General features: G+C 38.2%; 1 protein-coding gene across 4 annotated transcripts; it reads right to left on the bottom strand.

The window, feature by feature from the left end:
• Positions 1-716: 716 nt before the first annotated feature.
• On the bottom strand, positions 717-24879 carry LOC130850310 (putative dimethylaniline monooxygenase [N-oxide-forming] 6). Of its 4 annotated transcripts, none has more exons than XM_057729750.1 (9): positions 24826-24879; positions 24277-24511; positions 19107-19295; positions 17498-17660; positions 16200-16342; positions 14570-14769; positions 11047-11402; positions 2676-2748; positions 717-1168 (listed from the first exon to the last, which is right to left on the bottom strand). In XM_057729750.1, the coding sequence occupies exons 2-9, from the start codon at positions 24406-24408 to the stop codon at positions 829-831; spliced, it is 1596 nt and encodes a 531-aa protein (XP_057585733.1). In that variant the 5' UTR covers positions 24409-24511; positions 24826-24879; the 3' UTR covers positions 717-828. The 4 variants fall into 4 exon arrangements, with proteins under 4 accessions (XP_057585733.1, XP_057585735.1, XP_057585736.1 ...); XM_057729752.1 differs by having other exon boundaries at positions 24277-24426; positions 24826-24861; XM_057729753.1 differs by lacking the exon at positions 19107-19295.

The following is a 24879-nucleotide window of genomic DNA, read 5'->3' as shown; positions in this document are numbered from 1 at the left end:
TTATTCAACTTAATGAAGGGAATTTATGAAAAATCTGGAGTTAATATCATACTTAATGGTAAAAGACTGAATGCTTTGTTGCTAAGGTCAGGGACAAGGCAAGGATATCTTATCTCCCCACTTCTATCCAAAATACTAGTTTTTAGCCAGTGCAATAAGGCAAGAAAAGGAAATATTAGACATTCACATTTAAATGGGAGAAGTAAAACTTTATTTTCAGATAACATGATTATCTATATAGACTACATGGAATCTACATAAAGTTCCTAGAACAAATAAGTGCACTTCTATTTATTAGCAATAAACAATAAGAAATTGAAAAAAAGTTAAACTACTATTTATAATATTCAAAAATATGTAATATTAGAATAAATCTGACATAAGATGGGTAAGACACTAAAAACTACAAAACACTGCTGAGAGAAATTAAGGGAGATCTAAATAAATGGAGAGCTGTACTGTGTCATGGGTTAGAAGACAATATTGTTGTGATGTAAATTCTCCTCATGGCAAAATACACGTTAAAAAGTTGGTTAAACTTTGTTCAGCCAGCAAATCTGTATTCACTCCCATTTACCCTGCCATCTTTTCCCTTATCTCGAGTATCTCCAAACTTGCCAGTTCAGTATGTGAAAATCCTTTTAGAGTATAGATTCTCATCATAAAGAGAGATGCTATTATCCATTTTATTTAGACTTTAGTTAAATGGGCTAGGATTCACTTTAAATCTGCAGGAAGGGAAAGAGCAGCTATGAAATTTAATATATGTATATACATATCTGCAATTGAACTTCTAGGCTGAACTCTGAGACACAAAGAACTTTCTCATCAATAAAGTGCAAGTAAAACAGCCAGAAGCACTGGGAATAAAAGTGTTTTAAGCAAATCGTAAAAGGGTTGAGGTCTCTTAGCTTCACTGACAGCTCTTGTTCTGGTTGGCTTTACTGTCCTGTCCCATTGGGTCAGGATGGCCTTTCTGGCCCCATCCCACTTCCCTGGTCCCATCAGTCGAAACTGGTATGGGCTACAAGGACCAAAATACACTTCCAGGGCTAGCTGGGGATCAGTCAGGAAGAGCCATGGTATGTTAGGCTTGGCCCCTATGAAGGAGCCCAGCTCATCCATATATGTGATGTAATCTGTCTGTAAAGTGTGGCTCTGGCCAAACCTGAGGAAAGAAAAGAACACATTGGAATGAGTGCCACAGCTCTAAACAGAAGCACAGATTTCTTACTCTTTACTCTCAGAGAAGTAACATTTTAGTCAGCACCTCCAGTAATATCCCCATTCCTCTCTTTCCGTGGCATAGAATTTATCATTTGTTCTTTGACTGTAAATGAGCTGTTTTTTTTTTCCCCCTCTCCTTCCTAACCTCTATTCAAGTGTGATGTCATTTTGGGCTTTTGCCTCTATTCAGAAAGCCTGGAGTGAACTGGCCCTAAGGCCTCAAGGTGACTGATTAACTTAGTTTACTCTTTGATACTTGATTATTCTTTATATGACATTGCTTAGGATCTCCCCTAATGTTAGATTTTTATATCAATATGTTTAAAGTTGGGTTTATGTATAGTTTTAATATTGTTGCAATTTACTAGTATATATTGTTTCATGTGTTTAGTTGGAGTGTGATTTGCTTTTAGAAACCCTTAAGCAATAAGATTGACATTGAGGCCTCTCTTTTTCCTCTTCTTTATTCCTGTTGGCCTCTAACATAAAGGGTAGGAAGTAGAGTAAGCTGCATGAATTATCAGCACATAGTAGTGCCCACTTCACAGAGCTGTCCTGTGAACTGAAGGAGGTGCAGAGAAGGTTTTGTTGTGTTTGAGGATATCCATGTCTTCTCTTCTCTAGGCCCTTAGCCAGCAACTTTCCTGGGGCCTTCAATGAATAACATGTTAGAGGCTTGAAAGTGGAAAGAAACTTCCTCTATAGTCATTTATTCATCTAGATGCGATCCGTTACCTAATTATTTTTCAATAGATTTTGATATTTAATTTAAAAAGGATTGACTTTTATAGGAGTAATTAATATAAAAGGAGTGCATTTAAATATCTGATATCGAACCACTTAACTTTCTGCCAATTCCATTTATGGTTACTCAAAAACTCATGTTTGGATGAATCAGAAGTGAATATTCTATTAACTGAAAATACTGGGGCAGGTGAACTCAATTTAATTCTTCATTTGGTTTTCTTCTTATATCATTGCCACTGCTCAGTTTCCAGCTAGCTAGTTTGCTGACAGACATGTGGCTGATGGGAAAGAAGCTGTTAGGGAAAGAGAGTCATTTCTCAACCTTAGCACTTGGCATTTGAGATGGATAATTCTTTGTTTAGGTGGACTATTCTCTGGATTGTAGGATATTTAGCAGCATCCCTGATTTATACCCATTAGATACTTGTAGCATGCCCTCTCCGCTTGCAATGGCCAAAAATGTCTCCAGATTTTGCCAAATATCCCCCGGGGGACAAAATCACCCCTGTTTGAGAACCTGTAGAGTTATACACAGGAGAAGTGTGATGACTATTATTTGCCCATCAAATACTTCTTGATTATAGCAAGAGTTTTAAAAAATGTGAACTTTGACTAGTGACAAGATTATAGAATCTAATAATGTTTTCCTACATATATAAGCAAATTTTAGGATTTGTTCATTAGCAAGTACCGTCTCTTACCACTTGAGTTTCTTCCCCATTTTTTCATCAATATCATCCATCATTTCATTTGCATTTGGCAGGGTGCATGAGTCTAAAAAAGAGATGAAGACAGAAATATTGAAAAAGACAAAGAAATCAGAAATATATAATTACACATGATAAATTTCATTCAGTGCTTATGAACTATATCCCTAAAATATTTTGCATCAAGAGGAGCTATCTTTAGTATGTTTAGCAGAATGACTGTTCACGGAAACAAAGATCTGAGGAGCCAGTGAAACAGCTCTGGGAATGGCAAAGCTGGCCTGCAATGAAATAGTGACAGTGGAAAAGCTTTTAGCTTCAAGTCACCCTATCTTATATTTCTGATGACATTATGGGGGGTCTAATCCTCAACGTGCCTCATGCATATAATACCTTACCAGTTTCGTCATATTTCTTTCTGCATCCTCTTACTAAGAATTCACTCAAGAAATAATCTGGTAAAATAATTCAATCTGAGTTCCAAGGCAATTAAAATGGGACAATGGAAGGAAACCTGGGTTTTCCAACATCAGCCTGCAACCAAGGAAGATATTCTAAGGGGCAGCAGAAATTTTTAGTTTTTTGTAAATTTCACTACATCAGTAGAGGTCTCTTCTGATTGCTGACTGTAGCTTGTTTGCCTTTGTAACAATGGCAAGGGAAGTAATGACATTCTCATGAATTCTTCCCAGTCATTGTTAGCATCTCACCTCAGCCTGCTGGTACCCTGTGGTCAGATATTTGCTGTGCCCCTACTAGAAAGTAAGGGACCAGAATTTTGATCATTTTGCTTGATGTTGTATCCTAAGTGCCAAGACAGAGCCTGGTGCATAGCAGGTGCTCAGTAAATATTTGGTGGATGAATAAATGATGCTCATTGCTTTATGTAAATTTCTTGGGTTTATGAACTGTATCTGATTTTCATATAGAACCTTAGGTTCTTGGCACTGTTTTGCTTTTCAAGAGAAAAAGATAATAGAATCATTTTATAATGAGCATCCTTACAAAAGATTTCATGATGGGTTTTTTAAAATAACAATTTTTCATGGTACATTTGAAATAGAAGCTTACTTATGCACAACATTTCTTGAAAACATAGACATACACTCTATGATTGTAACTTTTTCTTCATTACTTATAGTCTAAGTTTTTATGGCTAGTGTGTTAGGTAAGATATACCTATATTGGCCAAGATTCTTGAACCCTTGCGTGAAAGGACACTTTCAATAATAGTAGTGATCAATATGATTGGAGTAAATTAAATTGATATTTGAGACATAGCCTTTCTCCTTATATTCTTTTTTTTTTTTTTCAACTCGAGGATGGAAGATGCCTTAGAGGACTGGGACGGTGAGGGTGGGGGGGACTCGAGGGAGGGTGGGGGGGAGTCCAGGGAGGGAGGGAATATGGGGATATGTGTATAAAAACAGATGACTGAACTTGGTGTACCCCCCAAAAAATAATAAATAAATAAATAAAATTTAAAAAAAAAGAATTAATTTTTAAACTTATTGGCTGTGTTGGGTCTTTGTTGCTGCGCATGGACTTTCTCTAGTTGTGGGGAGCGGGGACTACTCTTTGTTGCAGTGTGCAGGCTTCTTATTGAGGTGGCTTCTCTTGTTGTGGAGCACAGGCTCTAGGTGCACGGGCTTCAGTAGTTGTGGCTCGTGGGCTCAGTAGTTGTGACTTATGGGCTCTAGAGAGCAGGCTCAGTAGTTGTGGCACATGGGCTTAGTTGCTTCGTGGCATGTAGGATCTTCCCAGACCAGGGATTGAAAACGTGTTCCTTGCATTGGCAGGAGGATTCTTAACCACTGCACTACCAGGGAAGTCCCACTCCTCATATTCTTGATTTGCCCCACAAACAAAGTTGTAGCCTCCAAAGCCCATGGAGTGCAGAGGGAGGAAGGGGGAGAAGATTATTAACAGAGTAGGAGTGGCCTGACACAGTTGATGCCAGTAATGTCTCCAGCATGCCCTGACACCCACTAGGGTCCTTTCAAACTTTGCAATGTATCTTGACATTGAAGTGACCCATTGTTTTCCTTCTCTTGCTTTTATTTTATTTTATTTATTTTATTTTTTATATATTTTTAAGAACTTTTATTGAGATATAATTGACATGCAATAAACTGCATATATTTAAAGTGTACACTTTGATATTTTTTTCTTATTAGTAATATATATATGGCAACACCAATCTCCCAATTCATCCCATCCCATCCCCACCCCTCTTCTTTCCCCCCTTGGCATTCATGTTTGTTTGTTCTCTACATCTGTGTCTCTATTTCTGCCATGAAAACCGGTTGATCTGTACCATATTTCTAGATTCCACATATATGCATTAATATTATGATATTTGTTTTTCTCTTTCTGATTTACTTCAGATTACAGCCTCCAGGTCCATCCACATCTCTACAAATGCCCCAATTTCATTCCTTTTTGTGGCTGAGTAATATTCCATTGTATATATGTACCACATCTTCTTTATCCATTCATCTGTTGATGGACATTTAGGTTGCTTCCATGTCCTGGCTATTGTAAACAGTGCTGCAATGAACATTGGGGTGCATGTGTCTTTTTGAACTATGGTTTTCTCTGGGTATATGCCCAGCAGTGGGATTGCTGGGTCATATGGTAATTCCATTTTTAGTTTTTAAAGGAGCCTCCATGCTGTTCTCCATAGCAGCTGTACCAATTTACATTCCCACCAACAGTGCAAGAGCGTTCACTTTTCTCCACACCCTCTCCAGCATTTATTGTTTGTAGACTTTCTGATGATGCCCATTCTAACTGATGTGAGGTGATAACCTCACTATAGTTTTGATTTGCATTTCTCTAATAATTAATGATGTTGAGTAGCTTTTCATGTGCCTCTTGGCAATCTGTATGTCTTCTTTGGAGAAATGGCTGTTTAGGTCTTTTGTCCATTTATTGACTGGGTTTTTTTTTATATTGAGATGCATGAACTGTTTATATATTTTGGAGATTAATCCTTTGTCTGTTGATTCGTTTGCAAATATTTTCTCCCATTCTGAGTATTGTCTTTTTGTCTTGTTTATAGTTTCCTTTGCTATGCAAAAGCTTTTAAGTTTAATTAGACTTATTTTTTGTTTTTATTTCCATTATTCTAGGAGGTGGGTCAAAAAGGATCTTGCTGTGATTTATGTCATAGAGTGTTCTGCCTATGTTTTCCTCTAAGAATTTTATAGTGTCTGGCCTTACATTTAGGTCTTTAATCCATTTTGATTTTATTTTTGTGTATGGTGTTAGGGAGTGTTCTCATTTCATTCTTTTACACATAGCTGTCCAATTTTCCCAGCACCACTCATTGAAGAGGCTGCCTTTTCTCCATTGTATATCTGTGGCTCCTTTGTCATAGATTAGTTGACCATAGTTTATCTCTGGGCTTTCTATCATGTTCCATTGATCTATATTTCTGTTTTTGTGCCAATACCATATTGTCTTGATTACTGTAGCTTTGTAGTATATTCTGAAGTCAGGGAGTCTGATTCCTCCAGCTCTGTTTTTTTTTCCCTCAAGATTGCTTTGGCTATTCAGGGTCTTTTGTGTCTCCACACAAATTTTAGGATTTTTTTGTTCTAGTTCTGTAAAAAATGCCATTGGTAATTTGATAGGGATTGCATTGAATCTGTAGATTGCTTTGGGTAGTATAGTTATTTCACAATGTTGATTCTTCCAATCTGAGAACATGGTATATCTCTCCATCTGTTGGTGTCATCTTTGATTTCTTTCATTACTGTCTTACGGTTTTCTGAATATAGGTCTTTTACATCCTTAGGTTTATTCCTTGGTATTTTATTCTTTTTGTTGCAATGGTGAATGGAATTCTTTCCTTAATTTCTCTTTCTGATCTTTTGTTCTTAGTATATAGGAATGCAAGAGATTTCTGTATGTTAATCCTGTATCCTGAAACTTTAGCAAATTCATTGATTACCTCTAGTAGTTTTATGGCCACATCTTTAAGATTTTAATGTATAATATCATGTCATTTGCAAACAGTGACAGTTTTACTTCTTTTGCAATTCATATTCCTTTGATTTCTTTCTCTTTTATGATTGCTGTGGCAAGGACTTCCAAAACTATGTTGAATAGTAGTGGCAAGAGTGGACATCCTTGTCTTGTTCCTGATCTTAGAGGGAATGCTTTCATTTTTTCACCATTGAGAATGATATTTGCTGTGGGTTTGTCATAAATAGCCTTTATTATGTTGAGGTAGGTTCCCTCTATGCCCACCTTCTGGAGAGTGTTTATCATAAATGGGTGTTGAATTTTGTCAAAACTTTTTCTGCATCTGTGGAGATGATCATGCGGTTTTTATCCTTCAATTTGTTAATATGTTGTATCACATTGATTGATTTGCGTATATTGAAGAATCCTGGCATCCCTAGGATAAACCCCACTTGATATGGTGTATGATTCTTTTAATGTGTTGTTGGATTCTGTTTGCTAGTATTTTGTTGAGGATTCTTGCATCTAAGTTCATCAGTGATATTGGTCTATAATTTTCTTTTCTTGTAGTATTTTTGTCTGGTTTTGGTATCAGGGTGACAGTGGCCTTGTAGAATTAGTTTTGGCATTTTCCTTCCTGTGTAATTTTTTGGAAGAGTTTGAGAAGGATGGGTGTTAGCGCTTCTCTAAATGTTTCATAAAATTCACCTGTGAAGCCATCTGGTCCTGGACTTTTGTTTGTTGGAAGATTTTTAATCACAGTTTGAATTTCATTACTTGTGATTGGTCTGTTTATATTTTCTATTTCTTCCCATTCAGTCTTGGAAGGTTATACCTTTCCAAGAATTTGTCCATTTCATCTAGGTTGTCTATTTTATTGGCATATACTTTCTTGTAGTAGTCTCTTATGATTTTTTTTATTTCTGTGGTGTCTGTTGTAAGTTCTTCTGTTTCATTTCTAATTTTATTGATTTTAGTCCTCTCCCTTTTTTTCTTGATGAGTCTGGCTAAAGGTTTATGAATTTTGTTTATCTTTCAAACAACCAGGTTTTTGTTTTATTGATCCTTGCTATTGTTTCCTTTGTTTCTATTTATTTCTACTGTGATCTTTATGATTTCTTTCCTTCTACTAACTTTGGATTTTTTTTTTTGTTCTCCTTTCTCTAGTTTCTTTAGGTGTAAGGTTAAACTGTTTATTTGGGATTTTTCTTGTGTCTTGAGGTAGGATTGTATTGATATAAACTTCTGTCTTAGAACTGCTTTTGCTGCATCCCATAGGTTTTGGATCATTGTGTTTTCATTGTCCTTTGTCTCTAGGTATTTTTTGATTTCCTCTTTGACTTCTTCACTGATCTCTTGGTCATTTAGTAGTGTTTCGTTTAGCCTCCATGTGATTGTGTGTTTTTTTTTTTTTTTTTTTTTTACACAATTCTTTCCCTGTAATTTATTTCTAATCTCATAGTGTTGTGATAGGAAAAATGCTTGATATGATTTCAATTTTCTAAAATTCACCAAGGCTTGATTTGTGACCCAAGATGTGACCTATCCTAGAGAATCTTTCATGTGCTCTTGAGAAGAAGGTGTAATATGCTGTTTTCAGATGGAATGCCCCATAAATATCAATTAAATCTAGCTGGTCTATTGTGTAATTTAAAGCTTGTGTTTCTTATTAATTTTCTGTCTGGATGATTTGCCCACTAGTGTAAGTGGGGTGTTACTTAAAGTCCACCACTATTATTGTGTTACTGCTGATTTCCTTTTTTATAGTCATTAGCATTTACCTTATGTTTTGAGGTGCTCCTATATTGGGTGCATATATATTTATAATTATTATCTTTTCTTCTTGGATTAACCCCTTGATCATTATGTAGTGTCCTTCCTTTTCTCTTTGCAATATTCTTTATTTTAAAGTCTTTTTTTATCTGATATGATTATTGCTACTTCAGCTTTCTTTTGATTTCTATTTGCACAAAATATCTTTTTTCCATACCCTCACTTTCAGTCTGTTTGTGTCCCTAGGTCTGAAATGGGTCTCTTGTAGACAACATATATATGGGTCTTGTTTTTGTATCCATTCAGCCAGTCTGTGTTTTTTGGTTGGAGCATTTAATTCATTTACATTCAAGGTAATTATTGACATGTATGTTTCTATTACCATTTTCTTAATAGTTTTGGATTTGTTTTTGTTGGTCCTTTTCTTCTCTTATGTTTCCCACTTAGAGAAGTTCCTTTAGCATTTGTTGTAGGGCTTGTTTGGTGGTGCTGAATTCTTTTAGCTTTTACTTGTCTGTAAAGCTTTTGATTTCTCCGTCGAATCTGAATGAGATCCTTGCTGGGTGGAGTATTCTTGGTTGTCAGTTCTTCCCTTTCATCACTTTAAATATATTGTGCCACACGCTTCTGGCTTGCAGAGTTTCTGCTGAGAAATCAGCTGTTAACCTTATGGGAGTTCCCTTGTATGTTATTTGTCATTTTTCCCTTGTTGCTTTTAATAATTTTTCTTTGTCTTTAATTTTTGTCAATTTGATTACTATGTGCCTTGACATGTTTCTCCTTGGGTTTATTCTGCCTGGGACTCTCTGTACTTCCCATGTTTGGGAAGTTTTTAACTATAATCTCTTCCAATATTTTCTTGGGTCCTTTCTCTCTCTCTTCTCCTTCTGGGCCCCCTATAATACAAATGTTGGTGTGTTTAATGTTGTCCCAGAGGTCTCTTAGGCTGTCTTCATTTCTTTTCACCCTTTTTTCTTTATTCTGTTCCATGGCAGTGATTTCCAGCATTCTGCCTTCCAGGTCACTTATCTGTTCTTCTGCCTCAGTTATTCTGCTATTGGTTCTTTCTAGTGTATTTTTCATTTCAGTTATTGTATTGTTCACTTCTGTTTATTTGTTCTTTAATTCTTCTAGGTCTTTTTTAAACATTTCTTGCATCTTCCACATTCTTTTGCAAGGTCCTGGATCATCTTCACTATCATTATTCTGAATTCTTTTTCTGGAAAGTTTCCTATCTCTGCTTCATTTAGCTGTTTTTCTGGGGTTTTATCTTGTTCCTTCATCTGGTACAAGATCCTCTGCCTCTTCATTTTGTCTGTCTTTCTGTGGCTGTGGTTTTTGTTCTGCAGGCTGCAGGATAATAGTTCTTCTTGCTACTGCTGTCCACTGTCTGGTGGATGAAGCTGTCTAAGAGGTTTGTGCAGGCTTCCTCATGGGAGGGACTGGTGGTGGGCAGAGCTCAGTAAAACTTTAATTGGCTTGTCTGGTGATGGGTGGGGCTGAGTTCCCACCCTTTTCATTGTATGACCTGAGGCAACCCAGCACTGAGCTTACAGGCTCTTTACCAGGGCTAATGGCAGGCTCCAGGAGGACCCACGCCAATGAGCACTTCTCAGAACCCCTGCCACCAGCATCCCCATCCCCACAGTGAGCCAGAGCCACCCCTGCCTCTGCAGGTGACCCTCCAACACCAGCAGGTAGATCTGGTTCAGTCTCCTATGGGGTCACTGCTCCTTCCCCTGGGTCCTGGTGTGCACACTATTTTTGTGTGCCCTCCAAGAGTAGAGTCTCTGTTTCTCCCAGTCCTGTGGAAGTCCTGCAATCAAATCCTGCTGGCCTTCAAAGTGTGATTCTCTGGAGATTCCTCGTCCTGTTGCCAGACCCCCAGGTTGGGAAGCCTGACATGGGTCTCAGAACCCTCACTATAGTGGGTGGACTTCTGTGGTATAACTGTTCTCCAGTTTGTGAGTTGCCCACCCAGTGGTTATGTGATTTGATTTTATCATGATTGCACCCCTCCTACCATCTCATTGAAGCTTCTCCTTTGTCTCTGGCTATGAGGTGTCTTTTTTGGTGTGTCCCAGTGTCTTCCTGTTGATGATTGTTTAGCAGTTGTTATATTTCTGGTGCTCGCACAGGAGAGAGTGAGTTCATGTCCTTCCACTCTGCCATCTTGAACCAATCTCCCTCTTGCTTTTATAGCCTTGCAAAGTCCTACCAATTTCCCTGTGAGAAGTCTAAGCTCTTTAACACAGCTTATAAGGCCCTCCATCCTTTGGTTCCTTCCTCTATTTCTTGCTGCTCCCTGCCTCTGCTTTGTATTTCCTTACACCAAAATGTTTTTGGTTATTCACACACTCCATGCTGTTCCTTAACTCTATGCTTTTCCTCATGCTGCTCCATTTTTATGGAATAACTCCCTATCCAACTCCCCTCACCAGAACACCCTAAAAATTTCCCTGTATAGTATTTCCCCCACCTTACTTTGAGCTTTGTGAGGTCAAGGATCATGTCTATATTATTCCCTTTACATCCCTAGCTCCTAGCACAGTGCTTGGTGTATAGTATGTGCTCAGTAAATATTTAACTAAATGAATGAAAGACAGAATTGCCCACTTACTTGAAAACACTTTAACCGCCCAGCGAGCCTGCAGGTCAGCTGTGGGGATGGCAGCCCCAAGGGACTGGACAAGGCCAATCACAGCCAAGGTTGGCTTCTGCATCAGTGGGGGGAAGATGCCTTTAAACAAGGTGACCTCATTGTTTCTGCTTTTGATGATGGAGTCATCAAGGAATGGGTAGGCATACCCATAGCCTGTTGCAAAGATGACAAAGTCGATGTCCTCAAACACTGTCCCATCCTCAAACATGGCTGAGGTCTCTGTGAACTTCTTCACACTGGGCTTGATGGACACAGTGCCACATAGGATGCGGGATGGGAGCTCGTCATTGAACACAGGTTCTTTCCTTAGGGTGCTGTGGAGAAACAAGAGAAAAGAACCCTTGCTCTAAAGTACCTCATGTCCAAGAAATATCTGCAACAGTCCATAGCATTGAAACCAAATTTAATCAATTGAACATCAGCATGAAGACAACTAAACTCTCTTCTTTTGGGAAAGTCCTTTCCTATCGCTAGTAACAATCCTTAAGAATATCTGTGTGACATACAGATGGTCAACAGGCACATGAAAAGATGTTCAACATTGCTAATATTAGAGAAATGCAAATCAAAACTACAATGAGGTACCACCTCACTACAGTCAGAATGGCCATCATCAAAAAGCCTACAAATAATAATTTGGGATTAATAGATACATATTACTGTATATAAAATAGATAAACAATAATGACCTACTGTATAGCACAGGAAACTATATTCAATATCTTGTAATAACCTACAATGAAAAAGAATATATATATATATATTTTTAACTGAATCACTTTGCTGTACACCTGAAACATTGTAAATCAACTATAGTTCAATAAAAAATTCTACAAATAATAAATGCTGGAGAGGGTGTGGAGGAAAGGGAATCCTTCTACACCATTGGTGGGAATGTAAATTGGTACAGCCACTATGCAAACAGTACAGAGTTTCCCAAAAAACTAAAAATAGAGTTATCATATGAACCAGAAATCTCACTCCTGGGCATACATCTGGAAAAGACAAAAATGCTATTTTGAAAAGATACACGTACCCCATGTTCATTGCAGCACTAATTACAATAGCCAAGACATGGAAGTGACCTAAATGTTCATTGACAGATGAATAGGTAAAGAAGATATGGTGTATATATACAATGGAATATTACTTAGTCATAAAAATGAATGAAATAATGCCATTTGCAGCATCATGAATGAACCTAAAGATTATCACACTAAGTGAAGTAAGTCAGACAAAGACACATATCATATGACATCATTTATAGGTGGAATCTAAAAAAAAAATGATACAAATGGACTTATGTACAAAGCATGAATAGACTCACAGACATAGAAAGCAAACTTGTGGTTACCAAAGGGGAAAGGGGGGAGGGATAAATTGGGAATTTAGGATTAACATATGAGCACTACTATATATAAAATAAACAACAAGGACCTACTGTGTAGCACAGGGAATTATAGTCAGTATCTTGTAATAACCTATAATGGAAAAGAATCTGAAAAATAATATATATGTATAACTGAACCACTTTGCTGTATACCTGAAACATTATAAATCAACTATACTTCAATGCAAAAAATTAAGAAAAAGAATATTTGTTTGAGCTGCCTCTTCTGGCCCCTTGAAACTTGAAGATTCTCTTGTGGGTACTTATACTTGGAAACTCATCACATAGATGAGGATAAAACTAATTCCTAGTCATAATAAAGTTGTTAGGAGTGCTGACTCTGGAGCCAGGTGGCCTAAGTACGTAAGCTAGGTCCTTCTCTTACCAGCTGCTACTTCTCTGTATTTGTTTCCTTATATGGAAAATAGGGATAATATAGAATCTACCTCATAAGATTGTTCTGAGAATCAAAAGAACAATTATCTGAAAAGCACTTGAAACAGTGCCTGGCATGGGCAAGCATCATTATTCTAAGTGAACTCTTATTATAACTGAGCTCTCATTTTACATGAGGAAATCAGATCTACTGTGGTGGGATGTTTTATTGCCATGTTTGATTTGCTTTCATCAACTGTGGTTACAAAAGAAAGTACAACTTTGATACTGCACTTCAGTTGCCAGAATTCGAGGAATGATGTTTTTTGATGACATTCTTCATTTTGACTTAAGTTTCTTTCAGGGATTCTGGAATTTCCTCTTACTACCTCAAACACTGATAAACTTTATGTCTTAGAATTTGTTTCTATATTCCACATTGTTCTCTACCTCTATAATTCTGTAAGTAGGTCACAGCCAAACCTATTTTTCTCCCCCATCACCCATCCCCAACAAGGGAGGAGTGAGAGGTGTCATCAACACCTTTTGGTAATTGGAACCCTTCCTGGGAGGGAGTTTAGTTCTTAGAATGAATGGATTTCCAAAACCATGTTTTAATTGTCTGAAGGACAAAGCCAAAATATGGTTTGCAGTTACTCTTGCAAGATAAAAAATCTTAACCAGTTCAAGCTTTGAAACTTCTATTACATTAAAAATAAATTTAAATGCATGAAATCAACATTTTTCTCTTTAGGGATATAGCAATCTGCCAGACAAGGCAGGGTAAGTGCAGCAGAGTGAGGGTCTGGCTACTAAACTTGCTATTTACTACTCCAATTTACAATATGCTCTTACTTTTTTTGAACCTGTTTTTCTAAAAAGAATGAGACTTTTTTTTTAGCATTGACCAAAGATGAAATTTCTAAGGAATCTTTTTCTTTTCTTACCCACTTAAATATTCTTTTTTTCTATTGATATACTGATTCTTCTACCTAGAATGTCTTTCTGATTAGTAGGTGTTGGGCTTTGTCTTTGTAGAGAAGTAAAATGAATCATTAATTTGACAGGCTACATCAGTTCTGTGATTCTCCCCTGCCTCGTGTGTTCCATGCCTCTTGACTGTCCTGCAGAAATATCAACTCTTCCATGAAGGTGTGCACTTTCCTTTGGAGGCTTTTGACTTGCTGAGATGTGTTGATTAACACTACTCTGTTAACTGCCCCTCATAAGCCTATTATAAGACACTAATAAGAACTTATATCTGTAAAAATTTATAGTTCACAAAGTAATTCCTACATTTTAAATTTTACTGAATACCACAAGAGTCTTGAGGAGTAGGGCTTATTATTGCTATCCCTATTCATCCATAAGCATGGATAAGATATTCCTCAAAAAAACCATTTATGAGTTGACACAGCCCTCAAAATTCTGTGCTATGGCTTGTAGCAAGCATAAATGAATCCTTCTTGTCAGGGTGGTCTAGCTGCATGATCCATCCCCATTTTGTATTCTCTCTCACTCATTTTCCCACTAGACTAATTTCAATAATATTTTCATCTCGTTCAAGGTCTCATTGTACCGTGTCACCCATGCAGTCCTTAATTTAATTCCACCAGCCTCAATGAGACAACTAAAGCAAGACCTAGAGAGAAAGAATTCAACTTAAACTAGTGTCCCCCTTTTTCTGAATAATAAAATATGTATTTTTCGTAGTACCTATTTAAAGGCATCAGGCCGTAGTTCTCATGCTTAAACCATGTGTTCATCTTCTTGACATATAACCAGTCAGAGATAAATGAAGGAAGGGCATTCCGGAGAAAGGATGCAAAGCGGGTAACATACACCATGTCCCAAGGATAGCCGTCATCCCAAACCCGACTCATGACCCAGGAACCACTTCTGGTGCTGATAATGACCTGGTAGGGAAAGCAACATAGATTTCAACATCACTTTGTGAGAATTAAGAAAATACAACACAATTCTATGGACATCTCCATACATGTCTTTTAATATCCAGGTTGGACAGTTTTAAAGAGGTGGGTCAAGATGAATAGTCCATGATTGAAATTAGGTAGAGGCAGAACTACTGTCTCTCTCTCCACCCCAGAGGGCAAGTGCATAGGTGTTGAAAGAATGACAAAATGACATCTTGGAATAAGAGGGCTCTATATTCAACTACGACAAGTTTAATCTTTGCAGACTCATAAGACTGAGATGGTAGGTCTAATAAAGATCGGTCAACCCAGGGAACCTGAATGGTGGTGGGTGGCAGTAGTTGCTGGGTTGAGTTGGGGAAATGCAGTTAAATCCCTAGCTGAAATTAGGCTGAGGAGATGCCAAGGATTTAATTCTGTTCTCTCTGCCTGGTCTCCTTTTCCAGTCCTTCCTGCGCACCCACTCCAGGACCAGTGCGCACCCACTCCAGGACCTCTGCTAAGCATTTCAAACTGTGGCAGCTGCCTAAACCAGAGACAAGCCCAGCTGCTTGTCTGTTTTAACATTTTTGTGATAATTCAAGGCAATCTGACTCTAAATGATCCTTAGGTATTTTTTAAATATCCATTTAAGAGTTTGTTTATTGAGCACCTATTTCCTTAAAAATATGTTACGTTCTTCCGGGTTTATTTGTCATGCACAATTCTTCGTGGAGTCCTCTGGGAAGCCTTCTTTGACAACTTTATCCAGGCTAAGTTTGATTCCTTATTCACAGTGCTGCTAAGGCCACATCTAATATAACCAAAGTCTCATTGCCTCCTTTTGTGATGGGCTGTGTACCTGTCATTCTACCTCCATCCATCAATTACTCTTAGAGGTCAACAAGTGGTCTGACTTATTTCTGTGTTCGTTTCTAGTCTGACGCAGTGCTGACACGTAAAAAGTGCCTGATATTTGTTGAGCACTGGCTGCTGAATGGGTAAACAATAGAAAGACCTAAATCTTGTGTAATTTCCAGAACTTCAGAGTGGTAAGCACGGTACTGTTGCATGGTGGGTGATAAGAAATACTGTTAAATAAATAAAAGCAGAGCTTGACTAGCAACCAGTTTGCTTGGAGGTGATGAGGATGTAAAATTAAAACAAACAAACAAAAATGCATACTTACATATATACGCATGCACAAGTACTTACCTCTTGTTCTAGCAGACTGTACTTCCTTACTAGCATGGGCCACATTACCTTGCTTCACAGGGAGAATGCATCAAGTCCTGCTTGATTTAATGGGCATATACAGCAGGTGGATCCCTTGTGGTATGACATGATAAATGCTATCCTCAGTGCTTGGGCTGTTGCTGTAGTAGCATAGCCATATTCTAGGTTTGTTTCCCCAAACCTTTTAGATCGTGTACCTGTGTAGCCAGACGACTGAGCTCAACAGCAATGTCGCATCCTGAGTTCCCCAGGCCAATCACGAGGACCCTCTTCCCCTTGAACATTTCTGGGCCCTTATAGTCCCGGCTGTGCAGGTAGCGGCCTTGAAACTGGCCTAGGCCTAAACAGAGCATGGGGAGTGGATTGAGTTGACTTTCAGAAGAAATGATTGACTCACTTTTTTCACTATTTTTTTTTTATTTTATTTATTTATTAATTATTTTTTTGGGGGTACACCAAGTTCAATCAACTGTTTTTATACAACTATTTTTAACTTTTAATTCTCCTATTAGCAGTCTTAATTTAAAAAATTTCCCTAATTGAAATGCACTTACTATTTTAGTTATTTTTGACACTAAATCCCTAACTAAGTTCTTTTGGAGCCTTAAAAAAAAAAAAAACCCCTTAAGATATTTAAACTTGTATTTGGTAAGAATAATAGTATTTATTGACTACTTACTGTAGGCTAGGCCCTCTGCTAAAGGATTTACGTCTTAGCCATTTAATCTTGATAACATCTCTGAATGGTAGGTATTAGTATTATCTCTATTTTGAAAGACAAGGAAATTCAGACAAAGAAGTTATGTGACTTGTCTAGGGTCACATGTTAAGGATCTAGTAGAATAAGGAGTTGAGCCTAGGTGTTCTACACTCAGAACCCCTAAATATACTGCCTTTTAGCATTAATGGTTTCAATATTCTATTCTCCCTTCATCTCTATTCTCTTATTTACCTCGGCTTATGAACAACATGCCTTGAGTTGTGAGCTCTAATATTTTTGAGGGGATGTGTTCCTATTGTAAGGAAAGAAGGAAGCAAGGAATGAAAGAAGGAAGGAAAGAAGGGAGAGAGGAAAGAAGGGAGAGAGGAAGAAGAAAGGCAGGAAGAAGGAAGGAAGGTTGCTTGTGTAATGTATTTATTTGATGTTTGCCACTTTTGTGGAGTAATGGCATGTATCACTACCCCCCCCACCCCACTGTCATTTCTAAAGTTAATTTGCAAAATGTGGATATAGATGACATTTTAAAACCCAGGTTTCCTCTCTACAGACCTGTGTTTTCATCTAATCTCTGACCTGCAAGTCCTTAATTTTTTTAGTATAGGCCAATTATTGCTATATTTCACATATCGTCAGACTTTTAAAATATTTTAAATCTTGCACTGAAATATTTGGAACCTTAAGAATAATCATTATGCACAACCTGTGGAAATATCTATTTCAATCCTTGATGTTTGTGTATAAGTCTCCACATTATTATATATTTTCCAAACTTACCAGGAAAGGAATCCATTGGTAGATTGGGGTATACATGATGTCCTGAACAAATCATTACAGCATCAAAAATAGTAGATTCCTGCTTCCCATCCTTTTCCAAAAGAATTTCCCATTGGCCAGTAACTAAGAAGCTGGGACATTTCTTTATACCAGTAACCAGGGTCTTAAAGAAAACCAGAAAGAAATTATTTCTATTTACAATTCTACGGGTTTCTTGTTTGTTTCCTTGACATGTTTCTGTGGAGAAAATAATTATGTACTCTCCTGGTCATTAAGAATTATATGGAAAGGCATTAAAATAGGAGTCGCAGTGAATCTTCGCATCTCACAAGGAAAATTGTTCGTTGGGGTATACTTTTTTGACATCTAGTTAGTAGATTTGGAGTAAATTACACTGATTAATCTTATGAAAGGTGCCATGTCATTTGCTTACTGCCACCTTCCGCTGACAGTCATGGGTTCTTCCTCTCTGGCATCCTCTTCTATCTACTCCATAAACATGGGATTATCTCAGGCTTCAATCCTTGATCTCTTTTTTGCAATGTGTAGACACTCTCCCTTGGAAATGTAAGTCACTCCCATTGTATGACTATTATGTTCATATAAGTAAAATTATATTACATATAATAAGATAAATAAATCAATAAAATTATAGTATATATTAAGTAAAATCCCAATCCATAATTTTGCTGCTTATTTTTCTCACTACATATATGTGTTCTGCACATAACAGTAATGAATTGAAGTTCAGTTCTAAACAAATGTGGAGTATTACTGATATTTACAGAGACAACACCTCTATGTTATAACTCCTAAGCCTCCTAATCTAAGGAACTAAGTGCATGAAGAATGAAGGGCAATGACTATATCAATCATGAAGTTGTTGTCTTCATAATGGCAGAATTTCTAACGAATGCCACATTATGGGAACCACAACTCATTGGCATTGAACCTACAGAAGTAGAAATATAAACTAGAGACTTAGTGGTTGTTTCTAAGACACAAGTGTATGAGGGTAGAAAATGGACTATGCTGGTATAGCTGCCCCCAGCAATTTCTATGGTGTTTTACAAGCTCTTAGAGACTAGTGGAGAACATGTTTTAAAGGGAAAAAAAACAATGCATGAGGGACTTCCCTGATGGTGCAGTGGTTAAGAATCTGTCTGCCAATGCAGGGGACATGGGTTCGATCCTTGCTCCAGGAAGATCCCACATGCCGTGGAGCAACTAAGCCTGTGTGCCACAACTATTGAGCCCGTGTGCCACAATTACTGAAGCCCACATGCCTAGAGCTTATTCTCTATAGCAAGAGAAGCCACTGCAATGAGGAGCCCACACACCGCAATGAAGAGTGGCCCCTGCTCACTGCAACTAGAGAAAGCCCATGTATAGCAACGAAGACTCAATGCAGCCAATAAATAAATAAATAAATTTATTAAAAAAAGCTTACTAAAAAAATGAAAACAATGCATCGATACTTTATAATACGAACCAACATTTGATTGGTGTGGTGTCCAAACATTTGGTTCTGATTTCTAGGATAGAGTGCTGTATCTCCTCTAATCCGCAAACATATTGATATCAACAGCACAAGGTATAAGGCCCTTACCTCAAATTGTATATATCTTAAAAGATTCTTCTTTTGAGCAAATTTCTTTATATATTCCTGGAGCTTGCTTTGGTGCATATAGTTGGGGTAATCATCAGGGTATGGGAAGTCTGGAAAGCACATCATCTCTTTGGATGAGTTGGTGAATACAGACCGGTAAATGCTGGCTCTGCCTTCTTCTGCATGGTCCTAAGGAGAACAACAAAGCTTAAAAAGGAAACCAAGAATGGCATTCCCCCCAGTGAATATTCAATCTCAGTTGATTGAAATCTTTTTACCATGTTAAAAAAAACATGAAAAAAATTGACAGCTCTCTGTAAGATATGGAAAGGAAAGCCTTCAGCATAGCACCTAGCACAGAGCTGGTGAATCCTCCACCTTGGTCCTTTGTCTCTAATCAGCCCCAGTTTAGCTCTGTGTTTATAGTTCCATATAAACTATAGACTTTTCTTTTTTCTTTTTTTTTTCCTTCCAATGACAGCAATGGTTCTGATCTCATGCTCATGTTCAAAAACATAGCTAAATAGTCTAACGGAGGCTGTGATTTTAGCCTATTCGCCTGGCTATATGGAATTCCGTGAAGTCTTCACCAGCCACAGAACCCTCTAATAAGTCCTTTCTCGGGGTAATCAAAATCACACGAAGGGCTCCTTAGACTATAGCTTCCTGGGCCCCACCTCAGAATTTCTGGTCCAGTGTGGGGTAGGGCCTGAGAATTTGCACTTCTGACAATATCCGTGTACTTTTGATGCTGCTGGTCCAGGGACCACAGCTGAGAACTGGTTCTGTGTGGTAAATGAATACGGTGCTTGCAGAGTTCCTTAACTCACCAAAGGAACAAAGAAAACGAGAAACCTTAGAACTTGTGTTACATCTTGGCATCTTATGTTAAAACCACTGTGTAATTGAAAAGTGGCATCTTTTGAGGAGCAGTTGAAGGCTAAGTTCAAAATAAACATTTCCTCTCTGTTTTAAGAACAGGATAAAAATTCACGATGTGCTGCCTTGAAAGTACTTCTAAAAGCTGGCAGCCTCTCTTTCCCAGAATCCTGAAGGAACTCTTATGAAATGAAGGAAAAGAATGGAATGTTATATTGCTCCTGGATTCAAGACATTTAACTCCCTGCAGCCCAACAACCCCAAATGAGAGGACTGTGTCCCTGGGGGGGCTGCCTGAGGCCTCACTGTTTCCTCTTAAGTGATAAAAAACTTCCTCTACTCATGGTTGCTGTATTTCTCATAATAGCTAAGCTCAGAGATTTTAACTTTTTTAAACCTCACTTGGAAATTTCTGTTAAGGTCAGAAAAAGGGTGAAGGCTCATGCTTGGCAGGTTCTCGTATTTGAGTCTGTACTATTCACCCACAGCTGGTAACATTTGTTAATGGTTGTGAAGAAGAGTTTTCTCAACTGCCCACTGAAGGGAGGGCTGAGCTGCGGGTTGGGGATTGGCTAAAAAAATGTAGGATTCTGCTCTGGAAAACAGAGGTGATAAGACCTCGCATGATTTCCATCGTTAATGAGTCCTGGCTCTTTTGCCCCTGGTCTCCAGCCAATTATAACATGAGGAGAGAAGAGTATGTGCCCTACAGCTCCTTGGAATTTTCCCTAAAAGGCTGTTCTCCAAACAAAGACAAAGAGAAATATTATGTAACAACAGACAATTGCTCCAGAGAGCTCACATTTTCATTATTTCAATATGTGGGGTGATTTGAGCCAGCAAGGAGGAAATTAAGCTCAGATTCTGCCTCTGGCTGAGAAAGCTTGCCTTAGACCTAGATGTCAAGTAGCTATGGGGCACATTATCGCTGTCTGTGTTGGGTTATAACTGTGTCTATCTCCCATCATCTTTACTAGAACATAAGCAACTTGAGGGCAAGATCAAAGGCTAATTCAAGACTGTTGTGCATGCATTTTAGCAGTCTGTCTTGATCATCTTTGATGTTCCATTTCTGCTTATCAATCCCATTTTCACTTGTCTAGATGTACACTCAGTGTCCAGCTTAAACGTTGTCTCTGTTCTCATGCCTTTTCTTTTTTTTCCTTTCTTTTTTTAATATAAATTTATTTATTTATTTATTTTATTGGCTGTGTTGGGTCTTTTTTGCTGTGCACGGGCTTTCTTTTGTTGCGGTGAGTGGGGGCCCCTCTTCATTGTGGTGTGCGGGCTCCTCATTGCCACGGCTTCTCCTGTTGCAGAGCACAGGTGCTAGGCACGTGGGCTTCAGTAGTTGCAGCACATAGGCTCAACAGTTGTGGCTCATGGGCTGTAAAGCGCAGGCTGAATAGTTGTGGTGCACGGGCTTAGTCACGGGCTTAGTTGCTCCGTGGCATGTGGGATCTTCCTGTAGCAGGGATCAAACCCATGTTCCCTGCATTGGCAGGCGGATTCTTAACCACTGCGCCACTTAGGAAGCACTCTCATGCCTTTTTTTGTCTTCCCTCCCACCAGTTGGAAGTCATTACACCAAGCTCTAATTGTCTTTTCTGCCCTAAACATATTCTATCCTATTCATTTGTATTATGATTATTCTAATACTTCTTTTCTCTCTGCTTTTAGAATATTGTCTGCCTGCTGTACCTCTTATATGCAACTATGCCAAACATAGTATCCTATGCATGATTAACTCAAATATTTATTTGCTGAGTAAATAAATGAATGAGTGAAGCAAAAGTTCAGGTAGTTCTGGTTCTATTATTTTCCCCTTTGCAATAAAAATGATACTGACCTATTGCACATGGCTTGTTGAGCAACCTCTTATTACAGCAACAATAAAATCTTTAGAGGTCATGAGGTCCTATATTGAAGTATATGAAACTTAAGACATGCTCACATTCAGCCTGCCAAATTTAAATTCCATTTGGTTTTCATTTTACAGAAAAAGCACACAGTGAAAAGTTCAGAATTATCAGGTTTCTCTCTTCCAGAATACCTTCTACCTAACAGGACTTGCAAGATAAAAGCTAACACATTTTTCAAAAATTCCTCTCTGATCATACAGCATACCAAGCAACTTTTCTTAGAAAATAAGGAAGGGGTGGGGTGTATGGAGAGGGCTAAAGTTTAGATTATTTGTGTATGTTTACATCCCCACAGGGCTTTTGAGTATAATTCTACTTATACACAATGACTTTACGGAAAAGACATTTCCCTCTTGTGAATAACCCAGAGTCTGACTTTGCATCTTATTGATGAATCATTCAATGCTTCCTTAAATAAATTTTCTCATCTGGCTGCACTGGTTGACTTACAGTTCCCTGGATATACCGTGTTCATTGCCTTCTCTGTGCCTTTCATGGATTGCTGGTCACCCCTACCTAGAAATCTTTCCCACCTGATACTGGCACACTGTTGGTGTCTGCACTGTTGGGAAAGCCAGTCTCTGGAGTTGTGTCACATAATGGTTCTCTACTGTCATGTCTGAGAAAATCCTTCAAGTCTCAGCTAAATGTATCCCCATAAGAAGTTTCTCTTGAGCTGCTAATTTTTTAGTAGTTCACCCTCATCTAAAGCTTAAGACACTTGTTTATTTAGTTGACAGTCACTGAGGGCTATCTTGTTGTAAAGTTCTATAATCTCTTGTTTGAACTCTTAGGATTGTGTGTGTGTGTGTGTGTGTGTGTGTGTGTATTTGGCCACACCATGTGGCATGTGGGATCTTACTTCCCTGACAAGGGGTCAAACTCATGCCCCCTGCATTGGGAGTGCAGAGTCTTAACCACTGGACTGCCAGGGAAGTCCCAGGACCAGATATATTTTGAAATTTGTAGATTTTTGGATGTTTCTCCATAACACTCTTAGCCAGATCTGGTGCAACACCCTATTATCAAATGCAATAAAATTACTTCAGCAAAACACGGAGTGGGACTATAAAAAGCCTCATGTCAATTTAATCAGGACAGGTTTTGCTTTTAAATGAGTTTTTGCCCATTTTCTGTCAAAGGATTGTGGACCTATATTAAGGCTTGCTATCCCAAATGAAGTAGAAACCAATTATGTAGAGTGATTACATCACATATTTGTTATCCCAGGACTTAGTACAAAACTCTGTCAAAATAGATGCTCAAGCAGCATTTAATTGTTGCTAATAAGATAATAAACAACCATTTCATGATTTAGGCTAAGCCAGTCATGTCTCCCTGAACAATATAAATTAAAAAATTGAATTTGTAAAAAATTAGCTCGATTATTTCCTAATGGAAACACAAATTAATGATCTATATTTCATGTAATATTTTCAGAGTTATATGACCCCCAGAGAAACCTGCTGTTGCAGGTTGGGCAATAACAGAGAGCAGGACAGACTATAATTACAAGATAAATGATGTGCATATAATGTCTTCAAGCCAAATAAGTATCATCTACATCCCATCCTGATGGCTGGGATGTTCAGGACAGAAAAGCTGGAAACTTGCCCAAACCTGGCTTTTGAAATGTAAAAAATGTATTTATAATGGATGTTCCCTGATTATTTCTCCAGCAATGAGCCTGAATGGCAGAGGTCATATTTTTTCTCTCTGGAGTTGGCCTGGCAGAGTGTTTGATAACCACACACATCACACGCACAATCATTATTTATGATAACTTATAATGTGTGCCCAACAGACATGAGTTAATTATAAAATCATATACTGTTGGAATTGGGAGGCAGATTAGAAGTAACTGAATTCCTAACCTTTGCATTTGACTAGTGAGTGTTTGAAGTCTGGAAAGAAAGAAGTGACTCTCCTGACATCAGTCTGCTTAAAAAATCAGAGTTGAGACCGGAACTCAGGACTTCTGACCCCAGTCTAAGTTTTTCGTTTTTACACCTCCCCACCCCCATGCTCATGTTCTCAGGACTTAAGAGCAATAGGAATAGAATTTTCAGTTACATGGGGAGGCAGTGGGATGGTTTTTCTGTTAATTATTGACCCCGTTAGCCCCTTTACAGCCTAGAGATTTGGGCTCTGTCACATATGTGGTAATATTTAATGAACTGGAGAAGTCTTCTTCAGCATAAGCCTTGCTGGTATGAGATAGTTTTAAGTGATAGGACTTAGTTGGATGGAAGAGATAAGATTTTATTTTCCAGATCTGGAGCATTCATGACCTACTTCCCAAGCCTGAATTAGAACTGATCATATTTGATTTGCAGTGTAACCCAGCTACCTTCTATCGTTCTACTCACCGAGAATTGCCATAGACCTCCAACATCATTGCTCCTTTCAAAGCAGGTGGGCTCCAGCCCCTCTTCCAGACAACACCGTATGGAGGCCAAGCCACTTACACCAGCTCCAATGATGGCCACTCTCTTCACCATGGTCACCTGTAGGAGGATCTGGAGAAAGCTTCTTCAGAAGTTTCTCTGAATGCTTAAATTTTTTTCAGCAGAAATAACCAGGTGAAGTTTGTATGTCAGGATCCTCAACATAAGAAGACATAGATGCACATGAATAGTTTATGCTCATTGTTTTTACCGCTTTTGCTATAGTAAGATACTAAATCTGGTTTCTTTTGATTATTGAAGATGCCAAAAATAGCAGATCCAGTGAACCCCAGAGCAGGAAAGACCTTGGAAATCATCAATCTAATGCTCCCAATTGCAAACGAAGCAATTGTCATTCCAAGAAGATTAGAAATTGCTTCTTCAGGGTCTCAGAGCTAACAAGTAAAAGAGTTGGACAAAGAACTCAAGGCTTCTACATAAAATCTACTGTACCAAATCACCCCTACTTACTTGGAATGCTTGGCTCTAAGGGCCCTTACTCTTGATGAACCACCTTCTTTCCCC

Source organism: Hippopotamus amphibius, chromosome 3 (assembly GCF_030028045.1).
Source record: "Hippopotamus amphibius kiboko isolate mHipAmp2 chromosome 3, mHipAmp2.hap2, whole genome shotgun sequence".
NCBI lineage: Eukaryota > Metazoa > Chordata > Mammalia > Artiodactyla > Hippopotamidae > Hippopotamus > Hippopotamus amphibius.
The sequence above is the reverse complement of the archived record's forward strand: the minus strand, read 5'-3'. Positions and strand labels throughout refer to the sequence as shown.